At 39.3% G+C, this 25,665-nt stretch overlaps 1 protein-coding gene across 3 annotated transcripts; it reads right to left on the bottom strand.

The window, feature by feature from the left end:
• Positions 1-434: 434 nt before the first annotated feature.
• LOC136229440 (protein RRP6-like 3) lies at positions 435-10,195 on the bottom strand. Of its 3 annotated transcripts, none has more exons than XM_066018231.1 (12): positions 9,926-10,195; positions 9,492-9,736; positions 9,282-9,380; positions 9,086-9,169; positions 8,830-8,916; positions 8,603-8,723; positions 8,037-8,203; positions 7,913-7,951; positions 6,535-7,040; positions 5,955-6,453; positions 971-1,590; positions 435-649 (listed from the first exon to the last, which is right to left on the bottom strand). In XM_066018231.1, exons 1-12 carry the CDS (start codon positions 10,146-10,148, stop codon positions 637-639), a joined length of 2,703 nt encoding a protein of 900 aa, XP_065874303.1. In that variant the 5' UTR covers positions 10,149-10,195; the 3' UTR covers positions 435-636. The 3 variants fall into 3 exon arrangements, with proteins under 3 accessions (XP_065874303.1, XP_065874302.1, XP_065874304.1); XM_066018230.1 differs by having other exon boundaries at positions 435-614; XM_066018232.1 differs by lacking the exon at positions 9,086-9,169 and having other exon boundaries at positions 435-614.
• Between the last annotated feature and the right edge of the window lie 15,470 nt (positions 10,196-25,665).

Genomic DNA, 25,665 nt, shown 5'->3' with positions numbered 1-25,665 from the left:
AGAAATCTAGAATTCTAATACTGGAATTTCAAAATTCCACATCCTGAAACAAAAAAAAAGCAGGAGTAAAATACTCATGTTTTTTAGGTTTTTATTCATGTTTCACACAAATTATTAAATGAGCTAATGGATCAACCCAACCCATTTATGATGAGTTTGATGGATTGACCCATTCATAACCCAACTTATAAATGGATCAACCCAACCCTCTATTTTATGGATTAAGTAGATCATTAAATGGGTTATGACCCATTTTGACACCTCTACTACCATATGAGATTGTTAGAAAAGGTTGCTGGTGTCTAAGATTTTAAATATTTTTTAGAGTTGTTTAGAAACCTCAATCTTTAAACAGAACATAAGACACTCCAAGACGAATAATTTTGGATTATGCTAACCTTGCTATGATTCGATTGTTTGTGAAGAAACTGTAGTGTGCACAAAATTGGTTTCATTCAAAGGGTAACAAAAATGGACATATCGTTGGTTGAAAAATAGAGTTATCTTTAATCATATAATTAAAGAACAATTCGAAACATATAACAACTGATTAGGCAGCAGATATTTTGTTAGCTGGATTGTAGACACTGAATTCCCCGAATGCCCTTCTGCCACTGGCAAATACAACGCTCAAAATCAAATCCTTTGCCTTTGGACAAATAAACAAACATTAGATATGCATTAAACTTCCACATCTCCAATGATATTATCACAGGGGAGCCACTTTGACAAATTCAATGAAACACATGCAAGTAAGTGATATGACATGCATAATTCTAGTTAGGTGCTCACTAACCTTGTCTTCAAAATGGAGGAGAAGAACAACCAACTATTCTCCCTTTCCCAAACAATGCATAATCCTACTTAATTTTCTTCTAATAGAATGGAAGAGTTGTATAGCATTTTCTAAGCTATAATTTGAAAAAGCATATGATATAATAGTTAGACCAATCATGCTGAGGTAACAAACCTGTGCATTACATCCCAACCACCTGGCAAGAAACGAGGATGAGTTGCTTCAACAAAAACTTGTCTCCACCTCTTACAAAATGCACGAATACCATCTTCTCCACTTTCTTTCAGTATATGATCTACAACTTGCTTTCCATGCGGTCCATGCCCTAAAAGCGATACTTTTGAATTATTTTTAGGCAGAGCATTTCTTTCATCTGTAGGGTTGTATAGGTCGTCGACCCTTCCATTTTCGCAGTTGTCATCAACACTTCCAGTGAAAATCTCTTTTCTAATTGGACTATCGTTTTCATCAGCACCCTGTAGATTAGGACACACACCTACGTCAATATCTGTCACTGCAAAACAGTCTTCATCTCCATTTTCTACAGCAGGTTCTGCTCCAGTATTTTGTGAACCATCAAGAACAACTGTATATGTGCTCCCAGTGGTAGTTTGGGCCATAGCAACACCATTCGCTACATTGTTGTTTGAAATGATATTGGCAGTAGAATGCTTTAAAGGTAATCCTCTTTTCTTTTTAAACCGTCTCCTCCCATGAGGACTCATGCCAACCAGCAAAGCTTGTTCCAAATCTTCATGGGATATCTCTCTTCCCCCATAATATTGTGCCACAATCTACAAGCAGAAAAATTATCCCAACAAAAGATTAAATGACTTAGAACACAAATGCTTAACACGTAACACTCTATATGAAAGCAGTTGTAAATATTAAGCACCAATCCTTATTTTGCGTGTTTCTTATATAAGAAACTTTTTTGGAGGATTTGAAGAAGCTAAATGTTTTTTTCTTGTACAAGTTTCATATATTAAAGTGAACAAGCTGTGACATGCATTCTTAGCATATAAATGAACTCATAGCACAAGCGGATGCTTAGAAGAGGACTTGGACTGTTTAGATGTTAGGAAATTAGAAAAAAAAAAAAAAAAATTCATATACAGAGAACCCATAATCTAAGGGTTTCAAACATTTATTTTTTCTAAGGCTTTTAAATGCTTGGTAAAAGTATGCCGCCTCCATCTCTCCTCTATCTCTCTCACATAGAAATAAAACCTATATTGTTAACCCTCTTCTCTGTCTTCTTTTCCTTTAGTTGTTTTTCTTGTGATCCTAATAATTACTGCATGTATTTCACAATCAAAATTATAAGGCCTGTGTATCTGATAAAGCTAAATGTAAGTGCGCCATGACATCATGAACAGAGATAATCAGATAACCCATCACATATCACAACCGAAATTCAGAAACTTCTACTATAGCCGACATTATGCAAAACAAAGATTTGAAACCATGCTCTTATAGAACATCTCCATTCTCAAGCATTGGTCTTATTCCTCTTCCTGACACATGGTCCTAGCTTGACTCGTAAAGAACTATTACTTCTATAAGAATAAGTCTTACATACTTCATATCACAAAAAGAAAACACGAAACAGTACCCCAAGTGTAGATTTTTGGACACTGTTTTTGCTAATGGAAGTTGAATTACATACACCTGCCCAGGCTAGTAGCCCCTAGTGGTCACATATTCTATTGTTGTATTTTAATTTGTAGTTTAACGCTCTTAAATAGAATAATGGTTCATAAAAGCATAACAGTCGATAGCCAAATCTATATGTTCCATGATGGTCAATATCAAGGACTTGGACCTATACTTCTGAGATCCATGTACACTTGTTTTAAGATCTAAAACCTTCAGCAAATCACTAGGCAGCAGTATAAATGAAACCACTAATGCAGAGTCATCAAATCACAATTTCGTGAAACAGAAAGGAAATACAGTGTGTAGTAGCATGCTTGTTGAAGGTGACTAATATCTATTCAATGGAACATATAACTCATGCACCGAGCGAAGGTAACTACTGAAAGGCCTCCTATGCATACTGCTATTCCAATTTCAAGCTTTAAAAACTAGAGCACTGAGTATAAATATCTGACAGCCATATGCATACTAAAAGTGACTCTGATATTGTTACAGGCCCAAGAATGATTTCTGGTTATGAGCCTTGATAGCAATATTAGAGTGATTGTGCTTGAGAATGTTGCTTCCTTTACGACCTACTTTGAAAGGATAGATTAGGAAGAGCGAGCCCATTAGAGAGAATGCTTTGACCTCTTCGGGCAAAATTTAATGGAGAAAATTCAGTTTCTGCTTACTTCATCCCAGCTTGTTAGAGTATGAACATATGTAAACATAGCTAGCTTTAACAAAAGAATTTCAAGGAGCAATTATAGGATTAGTATCAATATATATAGAGTAGTTTTCTCCCAAATAACATAGTATCAGAGCCTAGTTGAGCTTCTGGGTTTGGGGTTTGTGTTTTGGATGTCTGAGTTGAGTTTCTCAGATTAAATATGTTATTCTTTTTCTTTCTTCCGGGTCTACCCTAGAGAGCAGCAACTTTTGGGTCTGCCCTGGAGAGCAAGCAGCCACATTTGGGTTTACCAAAGAGAGCAATCACTTTCGGGTAGAGAGCAGCCAGTTTAGGGTCCACCCTAAAGAGCGGCCGCTCTAACTCTACCTTCTGGAGTAGTGTTTTGTCTCAGTCTCTGGTTCTGTAGTTATCAAAAGCGCGCCTCAGGCTCAAAAGGCGCTAGGCTCCAGGTATCTCCCCTAAGAAGCTAAAAGGCGGGTTCTGTTCAAGAGGCTCGCGCCTGGGCACGCCTTTCTGAGCCTAGCACCTTGCCAGAGGCATGCATAGGCGCATACACTGTTTTTCAGGGTTCCAAGTTAAAGATAAGATGTTATAATCTCAGCCTTTTCATATCTACATCATCTAAGGCTGAAATTAAATTAGAATAAAAAGAAATAAATTAAAAAAGAAAGAAGATTTGGATGGCAGAAATATTACAAAGAACACATAAAAACGCTGCTCCAATCTGAAGAGTTTAGAAACATTGCAAATGTTATGGAGATTATAATCTTGATGAAAAGTAGTTATTGGACTATTAGTTAATTAACTTAGGATTTGGTTGAACCTTAGCCTTTAGATTTAAGTTTTTTGTTATATATTATGATTATCGAAGCATTAGCAAGGTTGTAAAGAACGCTAGGCGCTAGTCGGGTGGACAGACCCCTCGGGGTTTAATCGGAAATTAATCGGATTTATATTTTTGTATTTTTATTTGTTAATAAACAAATTGTTGTATAAGTTCAACTAAAATATGTATTATACTGTCTAAAAGTAATACTATAAAATGATTTAATATAGAAAAACATATATATCTTTAAACAATATGCAAACATCAACATTTCAACAACAATATCGTTGAAACAACTCAAACAAATAAGATATAATGTTCACAAGTAATATAATTCACCAAAAGCTATGAAACAATATCCTTAAAGTCTTAAACCACATCATGAAAACAAGTGTAGGACGCAATTAAACCAAAATATCCTAAAATAATAAACGCTCTAGAATAACCATGCGAAAGAAAGAAAAAAAAAATAATAAAAACCCTTTGTTCATCGTCGCTCAGGCGGGCGGAGCCTTGGCGGCTAAAAAACGCCCAGAGGGACTAATCGGAGAAAATCGAGGCGGATTCTTGATTTTGAGCGCGTAGGTGGTCCAGGCAACCTTGTTTTTTAACACTAAGTATTACTCCCTCCATTCCATTATATAAGTCATTTTAGGGTATTTCACACAAATTAAGAAATATATTGGTTAACTAAACGTTGTTATCGTGTGACCAAGAGGTCACGGGTTCGAGTCTTAGGAGCGGCCTCTTGCCAAATAAATTGGCAGGGGAAGGCTTGCCCCCAGTACATCCTTGTGATGGGACCCCTCCCCGGACCCTCGCTCAGCGGGGACGCGTATAAAGCATTAACTATATAAATCATAAGCTTCAATTAGCTGCCACTATGTCTCTAGTATACCTACGCAAATAAATTAGTTATTGCGAAGCAAAAGACCTATAGATGATTAGATGTTCCGACTTATACAAGGAATACCAGATTCCACTTTATTCTCCAAGAACTCAACATAGAAAATACATGCTGCAAAAATCCAATGCAACTCAGTGCAGGATAGAAAAGTTATAGATTTGTTTTCAAATAGAATCCATAAAGGTCTTATTACTTATTTTCATCCAACAATGGTTCTGCAAGTCCATTTTTCCTATCAACAAATGCAAACTTATAATATATACCTGCATATAAGTGTGGTTTACGGGCTTAAACACACTGCAATCGAGAAAAAAGGAGCTATCTCTCATCTCCTTAGAAGAATTTGCACAATTCACTTCACTATTGATCTATATTAAGCTATGTAGGATGACACTAAGCTATGTGATGGTTGTATAAAGAATCACAAATAATTACAGGCTCTTACTAATTATGTTGCACGGAAATGGAAACAAAAATTGTCACATGAAACCATATTTGTAAAAAATATAGGAAACAAAAATGTGAGGGAAACGTGTAAATGCCAAAAATAAAGGGGTATATTTATAAATTTTAAAAGATTTGTAATATATATATATATATATATATAAGGAAAATTACATGTAAGTTTACACTTCACATAATAGGAAAAGACAAAAAGCTTTTTCATTTTGAAAGCTTGAAGGGAATTATCTATAAGAATTTATGGATTTAGTCAATGGGACAGACGTCGTCTCCTAAAAACACATTGTATTTTAAGAAAGGTTTCTAATTTTTTCTTAAACTACAGAAACGTGACCCGAAATGTAAAGTTTCGGTCTTCACGAGTTTCAGAAACTGATGCGTTACTGAAAGTGGGAAATTTTTGAAATCCAGGTTTCCATGCAACATAGCTTAGTAATTACATTCTGCAATCTATATTAAGAGGTTAACCAAGGAATGGGATATATTCTAACAAAATAAACACCCTTAGAATGCTATCTGCTGCTAATGAATTCTCAATTGATTAAAATAACACATAAATAACAAATGCTAGTTGCTATAAGCAAGACTTAGATTTCACACCCAATTCAGAGAAGTTACAGTGTGTACTGACCTGTATCAGTTCTTCTCGGCGCTGAGATGGCATAGTTTGCCCATGGCGTAACAAAGCCATAGCAGCTGTGCGCAACTGTAAAGGAGATACCCCTAACTCCTCAGCATGTGGCTCTGATGATGATGGCCCAGGTATAACACGAGCTTCTTTAGAATCAACTACTTTACGAACAAATAACGGAATCCCAAATACTACAGCTACCTCTTTTTTGTATTTTTCAGCAGCCGCATGAGCAACTTCATGACAGTCCACACAAAGGAGGACAATATCATGAGAACGATGACTTTTCAAATGCTCAGGGAAGTGCATTCTGTAGCATGAAGGGATTATGCGATAACGCAAGTAATGGCTTCCTTCACCACAGCTCACACATATATTTTTCTTACTTTGGATGTAAAAATCATTATCTTCATCTTCAGGACGACCCTTTGGCTCAAAAAGAAGCATTATGGCAGGAGGGTTTTCCTCAATAAGTTTTGCCAGACCTCGACGGAGGTACCTATAAAACAACAAGCTGAACCAATTAAAAGTAGCACTTTTCTCATTGAACAAGAGATTGAAAATTTTTAACTCCACTAACCATTCAAGCTTTCTTTGATCACAGTAACAAAGCAACCGCCCATCATTGGCAAAGATCCTACAGTTATGATACACAGGTGCTTTGCAGGAGAACTTTTTAACAAATAGTTCTCGTGAAGCCTTTCGAGCAACTTGCCTATAGTTTTTCATCCCATTTTTCTTCATAACTGACCTATTTGATAGTCTCAGGTCACAGTTCACCAGTAATGCATAATTATAAACAGACAATGGACAACTCCCATTAGGACCCAGGCTTTTTTTGAGAAGCTGTGAGAAAATATCATCAATGTTTCTTTTCCTGTCCTGGATTATGTAACAAAAATCATCAAAGTGGCTGTAAACAAGTGATGCAGATGACAAAGAAGAATTAGTATTCAGATTGCTGTTCAAATTGGCTTGAGCTACAGTATCGTATATTTCTGTTGGATTTTTCGGAAGGTTGTCTGCAAGAGAAACAATAGCCTGGTCTGATAATACATATCTTAAGCTCTCATCATGTACACGAGCCTGAAAAGATATCATAACCCATATGATTAATTAGAGAAATAAGATGCTAACATGTCTCACATAAAAAAAGGAATGGAACAGGCAAAACATTCAACAGTAACCCAAAAAGTTGGGAAAGAAGCACTTAACACGCTCTTAAAGAAGTATCAAAACACATAATTACATATCTAAGACACAGTAATATAAATCTGAAAGATCAAATGAGGCATTCGCTTATAATTAATGAAGGTCACTTGAGGGGAGTGAATGATGACCACTAGCAAGGTCTGCTCTCAGAGGTGACAAACAACTTAATGGCCTGATGGTCTGATATCTACATGCACAACATGTTTAATCACTATGGAATAATTGCATAGAGTAATTTACTGACACATTGATGCTAGCATTCTTTCTAGGTCTAATAAATTCATAAGTTGGCAGCCCCAAGACAGAAAATTACTTATAAGAAGGTCCACACTAGCAATTATGGTCATCACCATGACATTTGCACCCCTTCGCGCCCTGCATGGTAGTGCCATGAACAAAAGCATGGTCAAACTGTGACATACATTTTATTGGTAATACTTCTACAGAGTTATGAAAAGTCCTCTCATTGGGCAGTGAACTCAAACTAACCAAAGACATAAAAATAATACTAATAATAAAAAGAACTTTCTTTTAACAGAATTCACTTTGAAATGTTACTACATGAGGCAATTTCTACATGCTGATTGATTATGCAGATGAAATTGAAAATCATTATTTCCTAAGAGGGAATGTATTTAACAAGATAAAGTTGAAATTCAATTAATGAGGGATCTGAAGTAAACTTCTTTTTCATCCCTACCCTAAGCTATTGTCTATTAGACAGCAACGAAAAAGATATCACTGACCATTAAATCTCTCCATGTGCATAAACGTCTCACAAGATCCTGAAAATAACAGTGTCACATCAGTATTATATATCAAGGTTTCTTGGAATAGCAAGCTCTAATAAATATATGCGAAGTAGTGCACCTGTATCTCACATGAAACAGACGAACTTCCTTGATCACTCAAATGACGAGAAAAAAGTGATGATGCAGCAGACTCACCAGGAAATTCTTCAATGTCTTTAGTGTAGAGTTGTAGACAAGTCGAGTTTGAACGGCAACAAGCCTCAAGAACAGAAGTCAAATTTTCATCTGGACAAGATGAGTTATCTGGTAAGTAAGACATTTTGCTCCTGGACACTATGAAATAGTTGTTGCATTTATTTTATGCAGAATTGTGAACAGAACAGGTACTTAGCATTAGAATTACTGTTTTTAACGCAATTATTTCTTTTCTTTTTCTAATGCATATGCACCTTTAAATTATATATGTATAAAGCAAAATGTTGTGTATAAAATAGTTCTGTTAGATGCAGGTGCTTATCCTCTTTCCTGAATAAAAAGAAGTATCGGGGTTTGATTGGCATTCATTTTCATCAATACTTTGCAAGCTTAGATGATGCAATTTTTTTGGTGTCTTTTTTGACATCAAAATCAGTACAATTGACATAAAATTAAATGCGGATAAAAACATGGGATACCAAAATATACCATTTTCTTGTTGTTTGAGCTCTGAAATTAAACACCTTGCAATATACAAAAGATAGTGTGCATCTGTTCGTGCATATTGTATCATCTCTGCTGATAAAGGACGTTGCCTCCAGTCTTCAAGCTACAATTTGACATGAGAATGTATTCTAAGATTCATAAACAGATATTACTTGAACAAATAAAAACTACAATAGTTCTATTAATGAAGTTAATAATGAGATGCAAACCTGCAGTAATTTATTTGTGGCTACACCACAATAAGTTTCAAGCAAGTATGCTAGGGATTTCTGTGGTTTTGACAGCACCTCACATGCCTGCAAGAATAAATTACAAATTATATACATTCAAAGTGAATTGTGGAAATATACAACAGTCCTAATAATTTAAGCGACGATTATGCTGATAATTACTCGTTAAAATATTATAATGCACGTCACTAGAATATTGACAAATCTCATGTTGACATATAACACTAAAATTCACCTTTGCAGTGTCAAACAAATTAACAACATAAATATGGAAGTCTCTTTGTAGCCAGAGAACGTCATTATCAGCTCCATGGAACACCTAAACCACAAAATTACAATGGCAAGAAATATAATTTCCTTAAAACTCAAATACCTAGTAAAGAAGTGTCCTTACAACAAAAGACATATGTTCAACTGCCAAATAACTCAACCTTGCAAATGCTAGGATCAGCAAAAACTGGGCGAAGAATGCCCATTGCATCATGTAATGTGATTGTATCCAGCAAATAATCCTCATTTTGAGTGGAAATCTACAAAAAAATAAGAAACGAAATGTGCATATACATAAAACCATATTTGCACCATAGATAAAATACAAGAAATAAAGAAACGCAAGAGAGAGAAATTGAAATGATCATAACCTGAATTAGAGCAGTGAATCCCAGAAAGGATCGTAAACTATGCTGCTCAGTATCAACAGCAAAAACCCTCTCTTTACTTAATTTATCATCTAGCTCCTTTAATTGAGACTCAGTCTCGATCCAAACATAGAAGTCACTCATTTCCTTCAATTCCACATTATCTAAATCAAATCCAAACTTCACCGATGGATTCTTTATCAAAGGCGTAATCTCCTTTTCATATGGATGCGAATTCAAAGAATCCTCTGCCACATAATCAAAATTCGAAGACTAAGCTGATTACGTGTGGTGATTGTAAATTTCAGTATCCACAACTCATTAAGGTTTCAGCAAACGAAGAGCTGAGATACTATTTTTATCAAAGCAAATCAAAGAAACGGAAGAAAAATTTGAGCTAAGTAGAAACCAATTTACAATATGTTTAGGAAATGTACCATTCGTGGCATCCTGGAGCTTCAAGTGCTTGAACTGAGAGTAGGAGTTATCGGCTAAGACGCGCTTGAAAGCGAACTGCGGTTTCGGGTCCGATTGCAAATAACAGGAAATTTGAGAGCTATTTCGGCTTTGGCGTCTACGACGATGCCTCACGAAAAGGAGCGATATTGTAGCGAGAGAAACTACGGCAAGTGCAATTCTAATTTGGTGTTTGTATTCCATGTTTTTCTCTTCCTCCTCCCCTCCGAAAATGGAGGTTCAAGACGGTGGAGGGAAATAGAGGTTTATATGATGGTTCCAGGTCTGTTAATACTGGGCTTTTGATGGGCTATATTATATAGGCCTAATAGACTCCAAGGTTAGGGCCAAAACATTGCTCTAAAACTGGCCCATCTGCATTTACATTTTTATAGACCCATTGCAACACATTTTTTTTATCAAATTAGATACTTTTATTATTAACTTTTCCAAAACACACCCCTATTTTGTTCAAACCACCAACTGCGGACAAGTTGTTATACGAAGCAATTGTGGACACCTCTGAACGTGATTTTTAGTGCGAACAACTGCTGCGATTTTAGACGGAGTTTTGCATCAAATTCAATGGCAAAGGTCGGAACGAAGGTAAGTTTCAATCTCCTTGCACCTAATAACATGAAATCGTATGATTTTTGGGATTTGTTAGGGTTTACGAGTTTAAGATATAGTTTGTCGTATGATTTAGGGTCAGAGTTATGTTTAGTAGCAGGTTTACGCATTGAAAACTTACTTTGAATGTATTTGCGTGATTAAATGTGTTAGAAATACCCTTATTTCAGTAGTTTGATAGTTTCACCGTCATAAAAAAATCTTCCATAGTGGAAGCAACTGCAGAAGAAATTCATATCAGTGAGTTGATTTTTCTCCGCAGTTGCTTCCACTGCGGAAGGTTTTTCATGACTGTAAAAAAATTGAGTGGAGGAGTACCCCTTCACAGTCTCATACACGCAGTTTTATCATCTGTTTTGTTGTCGCTTCAACTGTGAAATATTTTAAGCTTGTTTGTTTTCGTAGTTGGGTTAATTGCAAAGGAGTTTATTAACTGCGAAGGAGTTTATTAACGACGAAGCAGTTTTGTTTTTTGTTTCCCTTACACTAAATGCCATTTTTTTTTTATAATATGAAGGTTTCAAGCAAGGATTCTTCTAAGAAGAATCCCAAGCAGAGGAAGATATTAGTACCTTTAGATGATAGTTTGAAAGACATCAAAAGATTTGAGTACCCTTTAGCTTGAATACAAACGCATCAATCATAGTGAGGGCTGACTTGGAAGTAACGAAGAAAGTGAAGAGTAAATTATCAAAAAAAATAAAAATAAGGTGGAAATGTTTAAGAGGAGTTCTTTCGGACATTTAATGGATATGGAACTGTGCACATTATCTACCCCCATATGACATGGTGTAATAACTAGATAAATTACTCCTTAAACTAAAACATAGAGAGATGTGGTTCAACATCAAATGAGTTGAACTCAAATTTGGAGATTGAGAGTTCAGACTTTTTGGTCCTTTGTGAGGTTAGATTAGTTACAAAGGGGGGGTGAATGGAACTATTGGTTAATTTAACCTTTAATAATTTTTCCTCTTTTAAAGCACATAGGCAAACTTCTGAATCAGAGGCAAGTCCAGTCTACTGTAGGGGTGAGCAAAATAACCGGTAATCGATTACCAAACCGATAACCGAACCAAAATTTTAGTTTAGTTTGGTTATTTTAACATTCTGGTTCGATTCAGTTTTAATTTTGGCTTAGTTTGATAATCGGTTATCGGTGCGGTTACTGAAAAAATATAGCGGTATAACCGATAATTGAACCGAACTTATTATATAAATATAAAAAATATAATTTTATTTTTACATATATAAATAACTTATAAAATATAAAATCCAACCCCTAAAATATATACTTTTATCTTTATATATATGAACTTTGATTCATTAGTTTTTAATTTCTTCAATTGTAACTTTTATATAAGAGCATTATTTGAAAACTAATTAAATAAAAATATACAAAAATTAAATATTATGAGTTTTTGGTTATTCGATCGATAACCGAACCGAAAATTTTCGGTTAAATAAAATTCGGTTACCAATCTTATTCGGTTCGGTTACGAAAATAGCACAAACTTTGGTTCGGTTAGTAACCGAATTGAACCGATACTCACCCCTAGTCTACTGAGTTAATCAGTCTACTGAGCTTGATTCTGCTTCTGACTAATGCGCTCAGAGGACAACTCGTTTAGTAGAGCTTTTGAAGATTCTTTAGATAGATGATGGTTAAGTATGCGTATAATATTTAGAGCTTATATGTGAGATTGATGACAAGTAGAGAAATTCTGATCAACTTCCGTCCCTGTGGGGGCGTCGTTGGGTTCGACGGGGGGAAGCTCCGATGCCAAAGTCAGTAAGGCAGAACAAGAGGGCAAACGGAATTGACTAAGGGTAAGGGAAAGTGTGTACCTGGATAGCCTGAGACGTAGGCTATATATAGCTAGAAAGTTGTAACCTTCAGTAACTAGAAAGTCACCATTAATGTCCCATTAATGGCGGTTACAAGTTATCCTTAAGCTGGCGGTTAGCTAATTGATAGCTCATTAATGGTCTTTATGGCTTAGTCGGCCCAGCCGTTATAATGGCGAATGAGTATCCAAGGAGATTCGCCTCATAGGTTCGCCAGCGGGTCTCCTTTGATGAGTCTTTGGAGATCCGGTGATTCGCCAGTCGGATCTCGTTTATACGCGGCGTTTCCTCAGGCGAATATCCCCTTTAATCCTCGGGATAATATCTCAATGTTATCAGAAGCCCCCTCTAAGTTCCCTTAAAGTCCTTTAGGGCTTTTGAGCTTCTACGCGCCGTCATGACTACCTGCATTAATGAGCACTCTGTTCGATGCCAATCGCAGAGTGACACGTGTAACAAACGCCCTGTCCAATGAGTGAGAAGACCCCTTCTTCTTCCTTCCCTTTCTCTTTCTTCCCTATTTCGTTTTCACTTGCTTTTCCACTGCTCGAAGCTTTTCCTGGGAGTTTCAGAGTTTCTTCAGAGCCTTCTTACATGTAAGTTCATCCTTTCCCATTTTATCTTTCTGAATGTTTAGGAGTTCTTCGTCCTCTTCTAGATCAACTTCTGAGCTTTTTAATTTGACCCCTCCTCCCGAAATTGCGGTTAGCTTTAGTTGGACTACATCGTCATCGGAAAATTCATCTTCCACCGAGGACACAGCTTGCTCCGATTTAGCTGAGTTACGCAACTCGGCGTGTAATCGCTACCAAACTCGTTCTACTAGGAGTCAAATTCTTTCTACTCCGGCCACCGGTGCCGCACCGGCCGTAGGTTTTAGGCGTTCTTTGGGAACAATGGCACCTTCCTCTTCCTATCCTAGGAAAAAGAATCCTCGAGCGGAATCCACTCCATCTCGTATGAGTGCCGAGGACTTGGCGGATCTAGCAATTCGCTTCCCCTGGATCAATAATTATGAGACCCAATTAGCGGCAGCTCACCAACGTCCTTCCTGTCCGCCAAGTGGCTTTTTAACTGTGTATTGTAGTCACGTGGAGAGAGGGTTCCGACTCCCTCTTCCCAAGATGATGGCGGACATCCTTTCCTATTTTGATATCACCGCCAGCCAACTACACCCCAATGGCTGGTTGGATATTGCTTTAGATTGCTATCTAGCGTCGAACTTAGGGGTAGTATACACTGGGCGGATCTTTAGAGCTTTCCACAAACTGTCAAAGCGAAAATCAGAATCGTTTCTTACGTTTGCAAAATTTGGAGTGTATTCGCCCTTCAGTGGCAAAATGTCCAATGTCCACTGTTGGGATGAGAAATTCTTCTACGTGAAGATAAACGAGGGCGAACCACTGGGTTTTCCAACATTCTGGAATCCCAAACCTCTGCATATGGCGGGTGATATGCGAATATTGACGGCGAGTGACGAGGTAGTGGCGGACCTCATGAAGAGTGTCAAGGCGGATGCCTGGACATATGCGGATGCTTTAGCCTTCATGATGAGCGATATTCCCCTAATTCAAAAAGATGGGGACAAGTTCATTTACTCAAAGATTACCCAATTTGATCAAGGTAACTTTGTTTCCTTCTTGAACCTTGATTACATTATGGTTTTCTTTGGCAGGGGTTTATCTAAGGCCAATCACGCTCTTGCAGAGAAGCGTAGGAAGTTGTTGGAGGATGAGGCCCGCAAGAAAGCTCAAGTGGCGAATCCTCAAAAGGACACAGGGAAACGTCTGGCGGATGCAATGGTCGATCCGCCTCTGAAAAGGAGGAAGCCTGCAACTTCTGGTGGTCCCAAGTTTATGGCGGATGCCATGAGATCCGTCATGCATGCGAGGGAGGTGGAACAAGTAGGTCCCTTTTATTTCTTTGTCCATTCGTTATGTGTAGAATTTAAGTTTTGATTCTTGCTTCCTTGTGCAGACGGCGAAGCCTGACCTAGGCAAATACTGGTCCGCTAAGTATGGGGCCGAGGGATCCTTGGAAAACGAGTCGGTTATCAATGACTTGGATGAGGCCTTGGGCCAATTAGGCGAAGTGCAGAGGAATCAGAATCAGATTCCTGGATCAATTCATGCACAAAGGGGGAAGATTGAGCTTCTTACGGTAGGTCCTTTTGTTAGAAAGGAAAAAAGCTATACCTTTGTTCTTTCATTCTTGACGAAAGGGTTTGCCTTGGATAGATGTACACTCGCATACGCGCTATGGAGGCGGAGCTCCTCCAAGGTGTGGCGGATAAGGCTACCATAGATAGGCTGGAGAAGGAAATAGCCGATGCCAGGGCGAACATAGCATCCGCTACAACTGCCATGGCCCTTAAGGATGCCGAGATAAAGAAGCTGAAGGAGAAGATTGTGGCTGATGCCAAGGAGCTTGAGAATGCTGTAGGAGAAGCCGAGTATATGGCTGGCGAGCAGGCTTTCTTTTACGGCGAACTGATCATGGCGTATGTCTCGCTGGCGCATCCTGAGATTGATTTCACCGATCCACAGTTCGCCGTCCCAGAGCCAGAAGATGTTCTTAAATTTAACAAAATTCTTGACATCAAGGAATACCTCCGAGACTATGTTCGGAAATGGATGAAGGGACCCGTTGAAGAAAGCAAACTTGCCACCACCGTCCAGCTAGTGGATCCTGCAGAAGTGCCCCCGAAGTCTGGCGAGGAGTTGATAACCGATAGCACCGTTCTTTCTGGGGAAATACTTTTTGTGGAAAAGGAAGTCCCCTTGGCGAGCGTATCCGAGGCTGTCGAGAAGGAAGCCTCTCAAACAGGTGCTTCTCAAGCGGGTGCCTCTGGCGAGAAGAATGTTAAGGAGGATGCTCCTGTGATTACTTGATGTCTTTTCTGTTTTGTAAAACTTGTTAAGTACAATTTATTTAATCCTTATGGTAGCTATTTGTTTTACCTTTACATTTGCGTAAGTAAATATATAAGCGCCTAGGATTTATTTTGGAGTAGGTGGCCTGCCATACTCTATTGTGCGAACCTTTGTGAAGGTTTGAAGCTGTTTTATTCCTTTAGAGGAAGTAAAGCTGCCTTCAGGGATCATCTTGCGACCTATCTTTGAGGTGAAGTGATTCGCCTAGAGGACTTTGTAGACCCTTTTTTGAAGAGGGAGTAAGAGAGTGTAAAGACCTTGCGTCCAAGGATCGTTTTAACTCTATCTCGAATGGGGGTCCTCTAGAGAAGGATCATTTTAGAAGGATCCGCCCATGAGACTTGTCCGCGTATTTTTGAGGAGAAAAAGTAGCTATGAGATAACAATACTTTCTCAATGTGGAGAGAGAGCGTTGGATGCCCCCCCTTTTGTTTAAGACCAGAATATTTATATTGCTGCAATAAAAAGTGTAAAAAGAACATAGACAATAGAGCAATTGATGTTTATTGATAGGAGAAATGCTTTATTACAGCAAGCAGGTCTTACATGTGAGCCTCGTTAAAACCTTTAATAAGAAAAACCACATGGGAAAAAGCTTACTAAAGGAAAAAGAGTACTTAAGACCGTATGTACATCTTATTTTCTGACAAAGTATTTGCGGAGATTTTGGAGGTTCCACGTGCGTGGTAATGTGTTCCCTTCCATGTCTCGAATCTTAAATGTGGCGAACCCGATCTTGTCCACTATTTGATATGGTCCCGTCCAGGTGAGCCCTAGCTTGCCTTTCCCTTCTCGAGACTGGATTTTGTCCGCCTTGCGGAGCACGAGGTCTCCCACATTCAGGTCTACAGGTTTGGCATTTTTGTCATGGTAAGCGGCGATCCGCTGCTTGTATGCCGCCATACGTACATAAGCCTTGTCCCTTCGCTCCTCCACTTGATCAAGACTCTCCGTTAGTCTGTGGTTGTTGGCCTCCTCGCAATAGAATGCAACTCTATCACTTGGGACTAGTATTTCAACCGGGATTACAGCTTCCACGCCATGAGAAAGGGCAAATGGTGTTTCTCATGTGGCCGTTCTAGGAGTGGTGCGATACGCCCATAAGACGCTTGTCAACTGATCTGCCCACTTCTTATCATGTTCCCCCAATCTTTTCTTTATTCCTTTTACGATCGTCTGATTTGTAACTTCGGTCATACCGTTGGATTGAGGATAATAAACGGAGGCGAATCTGTTCAAAATGCCCAATTTCTCACAGAAAGTTTTGAATTCATCACAGTTGAACTGTGTCCCGTTATCAGTGATGATGGTGTGGGGTACGCCATATCTTCCCACGATATTGTCTTTGACAAATTCCACCATTCGTTCGGCCGTGATGGAGGAGACAGCTTCGGCTTCTACCCACTTGGTGAAGTGATCTACTGCTACTATCACATATTTCCTCTGTCTGCGAGTTGGAGGAAACGGTCCAACGATGTCAATTCCCCAGATGGCAAAGGGTCGCCCTTCAATGATAGGCCTCTGGAAATGTTTGGCCGTGCGTGATTCATTCACATGTATCTGACAACTATGACACGATTCCACCAAATTTTGTGCATCAAGCTCGACAATGGGCCAATAGAACCCTGCTAACCTGGATTTTTTTGCGATGGTGGAGGATGCCTCATGGGCCCCACATGATCCCTCGTGCAGCTCCTTGAGGACCTGTTGTCCCTCTTCTGGCAAAATGCATTTTAACCATGGATGGCTAAATGACTTTCTATAGAGGCAATCATTGATCATGGAGAAATAGGCTGCTTTCCTAACGATCTGCTGAGCCTCCTCCTTATCGATGGGTAGAGCTCCATCCGACAAGTACTGGCGAAGGGCTGCTCGCCAATCATCTTCTACTGTTGTGAGTAGGGATACTTCTTCTGAGACGAATGCCGGAGCTGCTTTAGCCTTAAAGGGACACTGCGGATCTGTCCAGCTTTCTTCACTGGAAGCCATTTTTGCTAGGTGGTCGGCTTCAGTGTTTGATTCTCGGGGCACATGGACCAATTCCCATTTGGTTTCTTTAGCTTCGAGGTGGTCCAGCAATTTTTTGACCTCGGCAACGTATTTGGCCAAAACGTCATCCTTTACCTCATAATTTTTGATCACTTGATTGTCCATCAACTTGGAGTCACTATAGATCACGATCCGCTCGGGAGTGATTTCCTTAAGCAGGCGTAACCCTAATATTAGAGCCTCATATTCTGCGGCATTGTTGGTGGCATGGAAATCCAACTTTGCTGCGTACCATAATTTTATGTACTGGGAGCCCTTGATCACGATACCTATACCAGCTCCATTTGCAGAGGAAGCCCCATCCGTGTACATCGTCCACTCCTCCACTTGAGCTTTAGGGAGATTCACCCCTTCCTCTGTGAATTCATTCACAAAGTCTGCCAAGACCTGGCTTTTCAAGGCGGTTCGGCTCTCGTATCGCACATCAAATTCTCCGAGGCGAATTGCCCATTCCATTAATCTCCCGGAAGTATCAGGCTTTTGCAATACCTTTCTCATGGGTATATTCGTACGAACTATAACAGTATGGGCCTGGAAGTATGGCCTAAGGCGAATTGCCGTGGTGACGACGGCCAGAGCCATTTTATCAAGTTTAGAATACCTGGTTTCAGCATCCTTCAATACTTTGCTCACATAATAAATATGATACTGCTGGCCATCCTCCTCTCTTATCATGACTGTGCACACAGCTTTCTCTGTAACTGAGACATACATGTAGAGATCTTCACCTTTTAGGGGCCGGCTCATCATGGGCGGTTCCGTGAGAAACCGTTTGATCCCCTCGAAAGCCTTTTCACAGTCCTCATTCCACTCAAATGCCTTTTGCTTCTTGATGACTTCATAAAAGGGCTGACACCTACAAGCTGAACAGGAAATAAACCTGCCCAATGCCACGATCCGCCCGTTGAGGCGTTGCACTTCCCTGATGTTCCGTGGTGCCTGCATTTCCAGAACAGCCTTAACTTTGTCGGGATTTGGGCTCACGCCTTTTTCACTAATCATGAATCCCAGGAACTTTCCATATGTTGCACCAAAAGTACATTTTTCCGGGTTTAGCTTAATATTGTGGCGTCGGAGTACGGCCAGTACCTCTCTTACATCATTTGCGTGCTTCTCCACAGTGGTGCTTTTGATGATCATGTCATCTACATAGACCGAGTAGTTATCACCTTTGCTTTCTGTGAATATTTTGTTCATCATCCGCTGATAGGTGGCGCCTGCGTTCTTAAGCCCAAAGGGCATGACCTTGAAGCAATAAGTGGCTTGGTGAGTCACGAACGAGGTCTTGATTCTATCCGAAGGCTCCATGGGGATTTGATGATAACTCGACTTCATGTCTGTGAAGGAATACATAGCATGTCCAGCGGTTCCATCTACGAGTATGTTAATACACGGCAAAGGATAATTGTCCTTGGGACAAGCTTTGTTGAGATCCGTAAAGTCAATACACATGCGATAGGATCCGCCTGCCTTCTTCACCAAAACGACGTTCGCTAGCCATTGTGTATAAAGGACCTCTTCAATGGCGTCCGCCCGTTGAAGCTTGGTGATCTCTTCCTCTATCACCTTCTGTCTTTCAAGGCCATGGTTTCTCCGTTTCTGAGCTACGGGAACTGCATCTTTGTCGATGTTAAGTTTGTGAGTGATCACGTCTGGACTGATCCCTGGGAGGATCTCATCTTTCCATGCAAAGACGTCCTCAGCTTCATGGAGAACTTTGGTGATTGCTTCTTTAACTTCGCCCTTGAGCCCTTTAGCCATTCAGACCTGCTTTTCGTCTGCCATGAGGTACATTTCTGTCTCGCCCAAGGCCATTGTGACGAGTTCCTCCTCATCTTCGTCCTTAGATTGGGGGCAGATCATTAGTGATGCCGAATATGTTTCCTGAGCCATCTTTTGGCTCCCTCGGATCATCACACCTCCCTTAGTCGTAGGGATGTAAAGAGTTAGGTGGCGTATGGAGATGAGGGCGGTTGCCTCGGAGATAAAGGGCCGTCCGAGTATAATATTATAGGCTAACTGACCATCCAAGATAGAAAATTCCAGATCACCCCTCCAGACTTGATCTTCATCTGCTAACTCACAATCCAACGTTACATGGCCTTTTGTCTGAATGGTATGTCCTGTCACTCCCAAGATATCCACTACAGTTGGTTCTACCTGGACTGGATCGACCATGAGTTTGGCGAAAGCTCCTCTAGTGATGACATTGCATGAGCTCCCAGTATCGATCATCACCCTTTTCATCTCCCAGCCTTCCATCATCATAGTAATGACCAAGGCATCTGCATGAGGAGAGATCTCTGGTCCTGCGTCTGCAAATGGCCGATTCAGCGATGTCCTGTCAAGAGCAGTGGTTTTTGCCTTTTTCAGTACTGGTTGATATCCAGGTCCGCCTGCTATGACATTGATGGTCCCCTTTCCTTTCTTCTTTGGGTCATCCTTGGATCTATCACCATCTCCTTTTTGCCATCATTTTGGATGAACCGATCCAATTTGCCCCTCTCAATGAGACGCTCTATTTCTCGAGCTAACTCCCAGCATGCATCTGTGTCATGGCCGATTTTCCTGTGATACTTACAATAATTTTTAGGATTTTTACCAGTATTGGTATACTCCCCCCCTTTTGGTTCGGGGTATGAAATGCTCCGCTTGTGTTGACTATTCTCAATCCACATTAGCACTTCGCTTTTTGAAGCATTGAGAGGTGTGAAGGAGGTGACAAATGCTGATTTGTTCTTAGAGCCTCTTCGCCTACTTCGAGAGGAGGAATCCTGATGCTTGTCCTTTTCTCTATCTCGATGATGAGATTCGCTTTTGTCCCTCATAGGCGGAGATGTTGATTCACGGCGAATGCCATCTACCTCCATAAAGTCCTTGCAGTGCTCTATGAGTTCTGCCATACTGGTAGGCTTCTTGCGAATTAGATCCTCATGTAAACTTTTACAAGTGGTATTCTTTACTAGAGATTCCACTGCCATGGAGAATATCTACATCCACAATTTGTATACACAATTTGTTGAAGGAGTTTATATAATCTCGAAGGGATTCATTTGCCTTCTGCTTTAATTCAAAGAGCTTCCTGGATTTGACCACTGGAGGGATACAGCCAGCGAATTTAGCACAAAACTCTCTGCTTAGTTGGTCCCAGCTATCTATCGAGCCAGGTGGCAGTGATTGAAACCAGCCATAAGCGGGACCTCCTAACGTGGTGACAAACATTTTGCACAGCACTGGTTCGGTTGCACGATTGAGGCGAAGCAATATTCGATATTTTCTGACATGGGCCTCTGGGTTGTCAACACCCGTATATATGGCGAGATTTGGTATTTTGAAATGCCTATCCGTCTCCTCTGCTTCAATCCAAGCCGTGAAGGGTGAATCTCGATTGGCGAACGGATTATGCCTGGCATTCTCCTCATTCATGCGAAGCACCGCAACTCGAACTCTGTCGTCAAAATTCTCCGGATCCTCCCTTGGGCGACCCCTCCACGGAGATCTGCTTGGAGAAGATGATGAACTAGATCCTGAAGATGGATCCGAGGGTGATTGTCCACCGCGTCCGCCTCTGTTTCCACGTCCGCCACCTCCTCCATCTCCACCTCCTCCGCCCGGGGGAGCCTGACCGTTACCCCCTCTAGAGCCTCCTGAAGGAATATGCCCATCATCCCCGTGATGTGGTGGTGGTGGTGGTGGCCCGCTTGGATGTGGCGTATCTACTGGCCTTTTGCTCTGCCTACGTCTAGTAGGTGGGGGTGATCTGCCTTTGCGGGAGGATCTCGGTCTTCGGGGCGAGGGCGATTCGGACCGCCTATTTTTCTCTTTTCTACGTTTTTTGTGTCTTCGCCCTTCCGATCCACCTAAGGAGAGATTTGACCGTGGCCGCCTTAAGATATCCGATCCGCCCAGATTGATCCCATGGCTGGTAGATCCGCCAGCAAGAGTTTGATTGTTCCTTTGACTCCCTCCTGCGCCAGCAGGGAACAACTCTCGATTGATCGGTCGCTCTCCCAACGCCGCCGTGGTAGTTACCATGGATTCTATATTATGGGCTTGGAGAAATGAAGAATTGTGGGCGTTCGGTCCTAGAGTCATCTGGGGCCAAGAAGATATCGTAGACGAAGACGGCAAACTCCAAAACGGGGGAATGGTCATGAACGACCGCAGGCGATCACCTGCTTCAGGGCCAAACCTTTCCCCCATAGCTTCTGCACACATGTTGATGAATGCGTCCGGGGGCATACTACTTTCAGCTTGCGTTATGGGAGCATTAGAATCAGTGCGGCCAGCACTAGTTATTGGTGGTGTTTCAACCCTTGAGGAGGGATTAAGATCTCCATTTGTCATATTTCTTATAACCGTGAATGAAAACCCTTTATTTGTTTAAGGATTCCACGTTCACCGCACCAATTGATGACAAGTAGAGAAATTCTGATCAACTTCCGTCCTTGTGGGGGCGTCGTTGGGTTCGACGGGGGGAAGCTCCGATGCCAAAGTCAGTAAGGCAGAACAAGAGGGCAAACAGAATTGACTAAGGGTAAGGGAAAGTGTGTACCTGGATAGCCTGAGACGTAGGCTATATATAGCTAGAAAGTTGTAACCTTCAGTAACTAGAAAGTCACCATTAATGTCCCATTAATGGCGGTTACAAGTTATCCTTAAGCTGGCAGTTAGCTAATTGATAGCTCATTAATGGTCTTTATGGCTTAGTCGGCCCAGCCGTTATAATGGCGAATGAGTATCCAAGGAGATTCGCCTCATAGGTTCGCCGGCGGGTCTCCTTTGATGGGTCTTTAGAGATCCGGTGATTCGCCAGTCGGATCTCATCTATACACAGCGTTTCCTCAGGCGAATATCCCCTTTAGTCCTCGGGATAATATCTCAATGTTATCAGAGATATATAATCAGAACAAGCAATATTCAAAAGTAATAAAGGCAAAGTTATGAAAGAAGTTACTCAAGAGATTTATACTGGCTCGACCTCCTGCCTACGTCTAGTCCTCAGAATTTCGTTTTATGAGCTTTAATCCACTTTGAACTATTTCATAGGTAGAGCACAAACCTTTAAAATAGAGAGAGTTTAAGTAAAGTACATTCCTTTACGACAGCACTCAACTATCTCTCTCTCTTGTTACTTGCTTATAACCGAACCAATAATAGAGCTTCTGAGTTATAATAGAAAATCGTTCTAATATAGAAATCAGTTGAACTGCTCTCTCTATACTGAATTACACAAATATGAAAATGAATGTGTATAGCAATTTGCTCTAGTTTTTCACTTGAAGATTTTATCTCTTTTTCACGTGAAGATCAATTGTGAAAATGAACTCTTGAGTTGGCTTTTATAGTGGACCATTTGGAGAAGACCGTTTGAAATTCAAAGTAGACGCTGGAGGGAAAATCTCTTTTGTCTTCCGTCTTCTGATATGCTTCTAGCCAATGTGCCAAATTATCCATAAGGGGAAAGTTACCGTTGACGAAATCAGGCTTCTATCGATCATTGAGCCGCACATCAATGATCGCCTTCTTACTTCTGGCGTTTCAGACTTCTAGTCTGAATCTTTCCTTAATTGGTTGATAAAGAGAGACGTTTGTATGACATGGTCTTTGTCTTCTGTGTTTTTGCTTCTTTTGGAATGCCTTGAGTTGACTGGTTGTCAACGGGATTTTGGTTCTGGTTTTGGCTTCTGGGCCTGACTTAAGCATTGAGCCTTTAATTCTTTTAAGGCATTTTAAGTTGTCTTCAATTTATGCTTAAGTTAGAATAAACACTTAACAAACACATTAGCATAAAAACAACTGAATTCAATCCAGAAATTAAATATCTTGGGGATCTAATTCCTTAATAGTTATTTTTATCATAATAAAAAACTCTTTGGAAATTGTGTTTCAATAATCTTTCCCTTTTTGAAGGTGACAAAAAATTTCAGAGAGGGAATATTTTTCACTTACTCCCTCAGAATTAATGAACTTACTCTGCTTTTGGATACTCCCCCATAAAGGTTGAGCTACTAAATTCTTGCTAAGATTGAAAAACACTCAGAAGGGTCAAAACGTTCAATAGAAAAAAGGCCTAATACACAACTTGTCCAAATGTTGCAACTGCCCCCTCAAACTTTCAATTGTAACAACTTACCCCTCAAACTTATCCAATTGTAACAACTTACCCTTTAAACTTGTCCAATTGTAAAACACAATCCCAAATTGCTGACATGGACTGCAATTGAAGAAACACGTGAAATACAAAATTTGCAACGCTTGTGGAGTATGATAATCAAATCTTTGACGTGATACGAATCCGGAGAAACTTTTTTAAGATTGCTTCAAATATGGGGTAAAAAAATTCCCAATTTGGGGTTATGTTTTACAATTGGACAAGTTTAAGGGGTAAGTTGTTACAATTGAAAGTTGAGGGGGCAGTTGTAACATTTGGACAAGTTCAGGGGGTTATTTGTGTATTAGGCCATAGAAAAAATTTAGAGCTAAAAGATAATGAATTAGTATCAGAGGCATACATACATCAGATATGGAAGTTTGATATCTTGCAGATTTTCCTTCACTGGAAAACGTCCATGTGAGGTGCCGTTGTGATCGACCGAGAATACTCCGATGCCAAAGTCAGTAATATTTGTTGATCTAAAGATATGTATATCTATTTGTAGTTAATATATATTTGGTTATGTTACACTAATGGTTAGATAGTATTATTATTTTTTAAAGTTAGATAGTGTTATTTTTGTTTGTGTGTAATTAGATATTGTTATTATTTTATATATATTATTTGTATAATTGAATTTGTTTTTCCTTGAAATTAATATAGCTAAATAATTACTAATAAAATTAATCCATATAGGTAGTTAATAAAATTATCCATATTATTATTATTTTGTATGTATTATTTATATTGCTAGTCAGTGTTTTATTTAATATAATTATATAAAAAATTAAAATAATACTATCCATAAAATTAAAATAATATTATTCATAAAATATTACTATACATAATATCCATAAAATAATAATACTACACAAAATACACATAAAATGTACACAATATTATCCATAAAATATTACTACACATAATATCAATAAAATAATACTACACAAAATACATATAAAATTAAAATAAGAATTATATCCATAAAATCATACCATGTTTACATCCATAAAATTATAATGAATAGATTAAATTATATGAGATACATATGGCAAACAACCTCATGTATCTATCTTTAGATCAACGCCGGAAATTAATTAAACTACAAAAACAACAGTACAAGCACATAAATTAGATCAATAACAACATTTTATATGAAATCAAAGAAAATAAAATACACACCTTTATTGTATATGAGAATACAATTCTTCAACATGGTGGAATGATAAGTGAAGAATTTAAATGTATATAGGATGGTGAAATGAGAAGAAGAGTGAAGAGTGAAAATGAGTGAAGAGTGAAAATGCGTAACGAATGAAAATGAATAAAGTGAAGTGTATATAAAAATTGAGTTTGAAGTAATTTTAAGGGATTTCCGGAATTGAAGGGGCAAAACAACATTTTGCCCTTTCAATTATATTTCCGGAGAACTCTGCTTCCAAAAAGGAAGCAGAGTTGACGTGCATGTTTGCTTTTGACAGACATGACACTAATCCCATTAATTGATTTACCGGTCTTTGCAAATTCTAAAACTGATGAATGGATTATTGGTTTCAACTAATCCATGTTAAAAAAAATTGAGCACTATAATGTGCATTACTTTTAACTCTCTTTTGTTCATTCCTCGAATTGACAATTGAAGCATCTAAGGCTGCATTAATCGGGGATACCCAACAAAAAGAATTGTTTTCTTTGTAAATTTAGAAACTTCACCTTCAAAAAGCTTAGAGTAGAGTTCTTTCAAATCTTTCTATACCAACTAACGTGTCTTTCTCCTAAGACTTGAAGCGATAAAAAATCAAACCATACCATCTCTGTAATAAGTAAATGCCTCCTTTTCCCCAGAAGTTGTCGGAATTATTTGTAATAAGGGTATAGTCAAGAAAATAACAGTTTCGTTCACATGGACCCTGATGACCATGTTAATTTGACGGATTAAATATAAGTTTTAGGATGTTTTGAATCTTCACCTTATGATTTTAATCTGCCTAGATCTAACGGTGAATGACCAAATTTACGTGGTCATCAGGGTCTATGCGAAGGTAACTGAAAAAATAATGAAAATCCTTATGTTTTGTAGGCTTAAAGAAAGAGGAGACAAGGA

The sequence above is a fragment of the Euphorbia lathyris genome, chromosome 5, assembly GCF_963576675.1.
Source record: "Euphorbia lathyris chromosome 5, ddEupLath1.1, whole genome shotgun sequence".
Taxonomy (NCBI): domain Eukaryota; kingdom Viridiplantae; phylum Streptophyta; class Magnoliopsida; order Malpighiales; family Euphorbiaceae; genus Euphorbia; species Euphorbia lathyris.
The sequence above is the reverse complement of the archived record's forward strand: the minus strand, read 5'-3'. Positions and strand labels throughout refer to the sequence as shown.

Bases quoted from the DNA above. Each gene is read 5' to 3' on its own strand.
- LOC136229440 (XM_066018230.1), bottom strand. From the start codon at position 10,148: ATGGAATACAAACACCAAATTAGAATTGCACTTGCCGTAGTTTCTCTC. The intron at 9,737-9,925 runs GTACATTTCCTA...ATTATGTGGCAG, and splicing joins GCTCCAGGATGCCACGAATG to AGGATTCTTTGAATTCGCAT. The intron at 7,952-8,036 runs GTGCACTACTTC...TGTTATTTTCAG, and splicing joins CTGTTTCATGTGAGATACAG to GATCTTGTGAGACGTTTATG.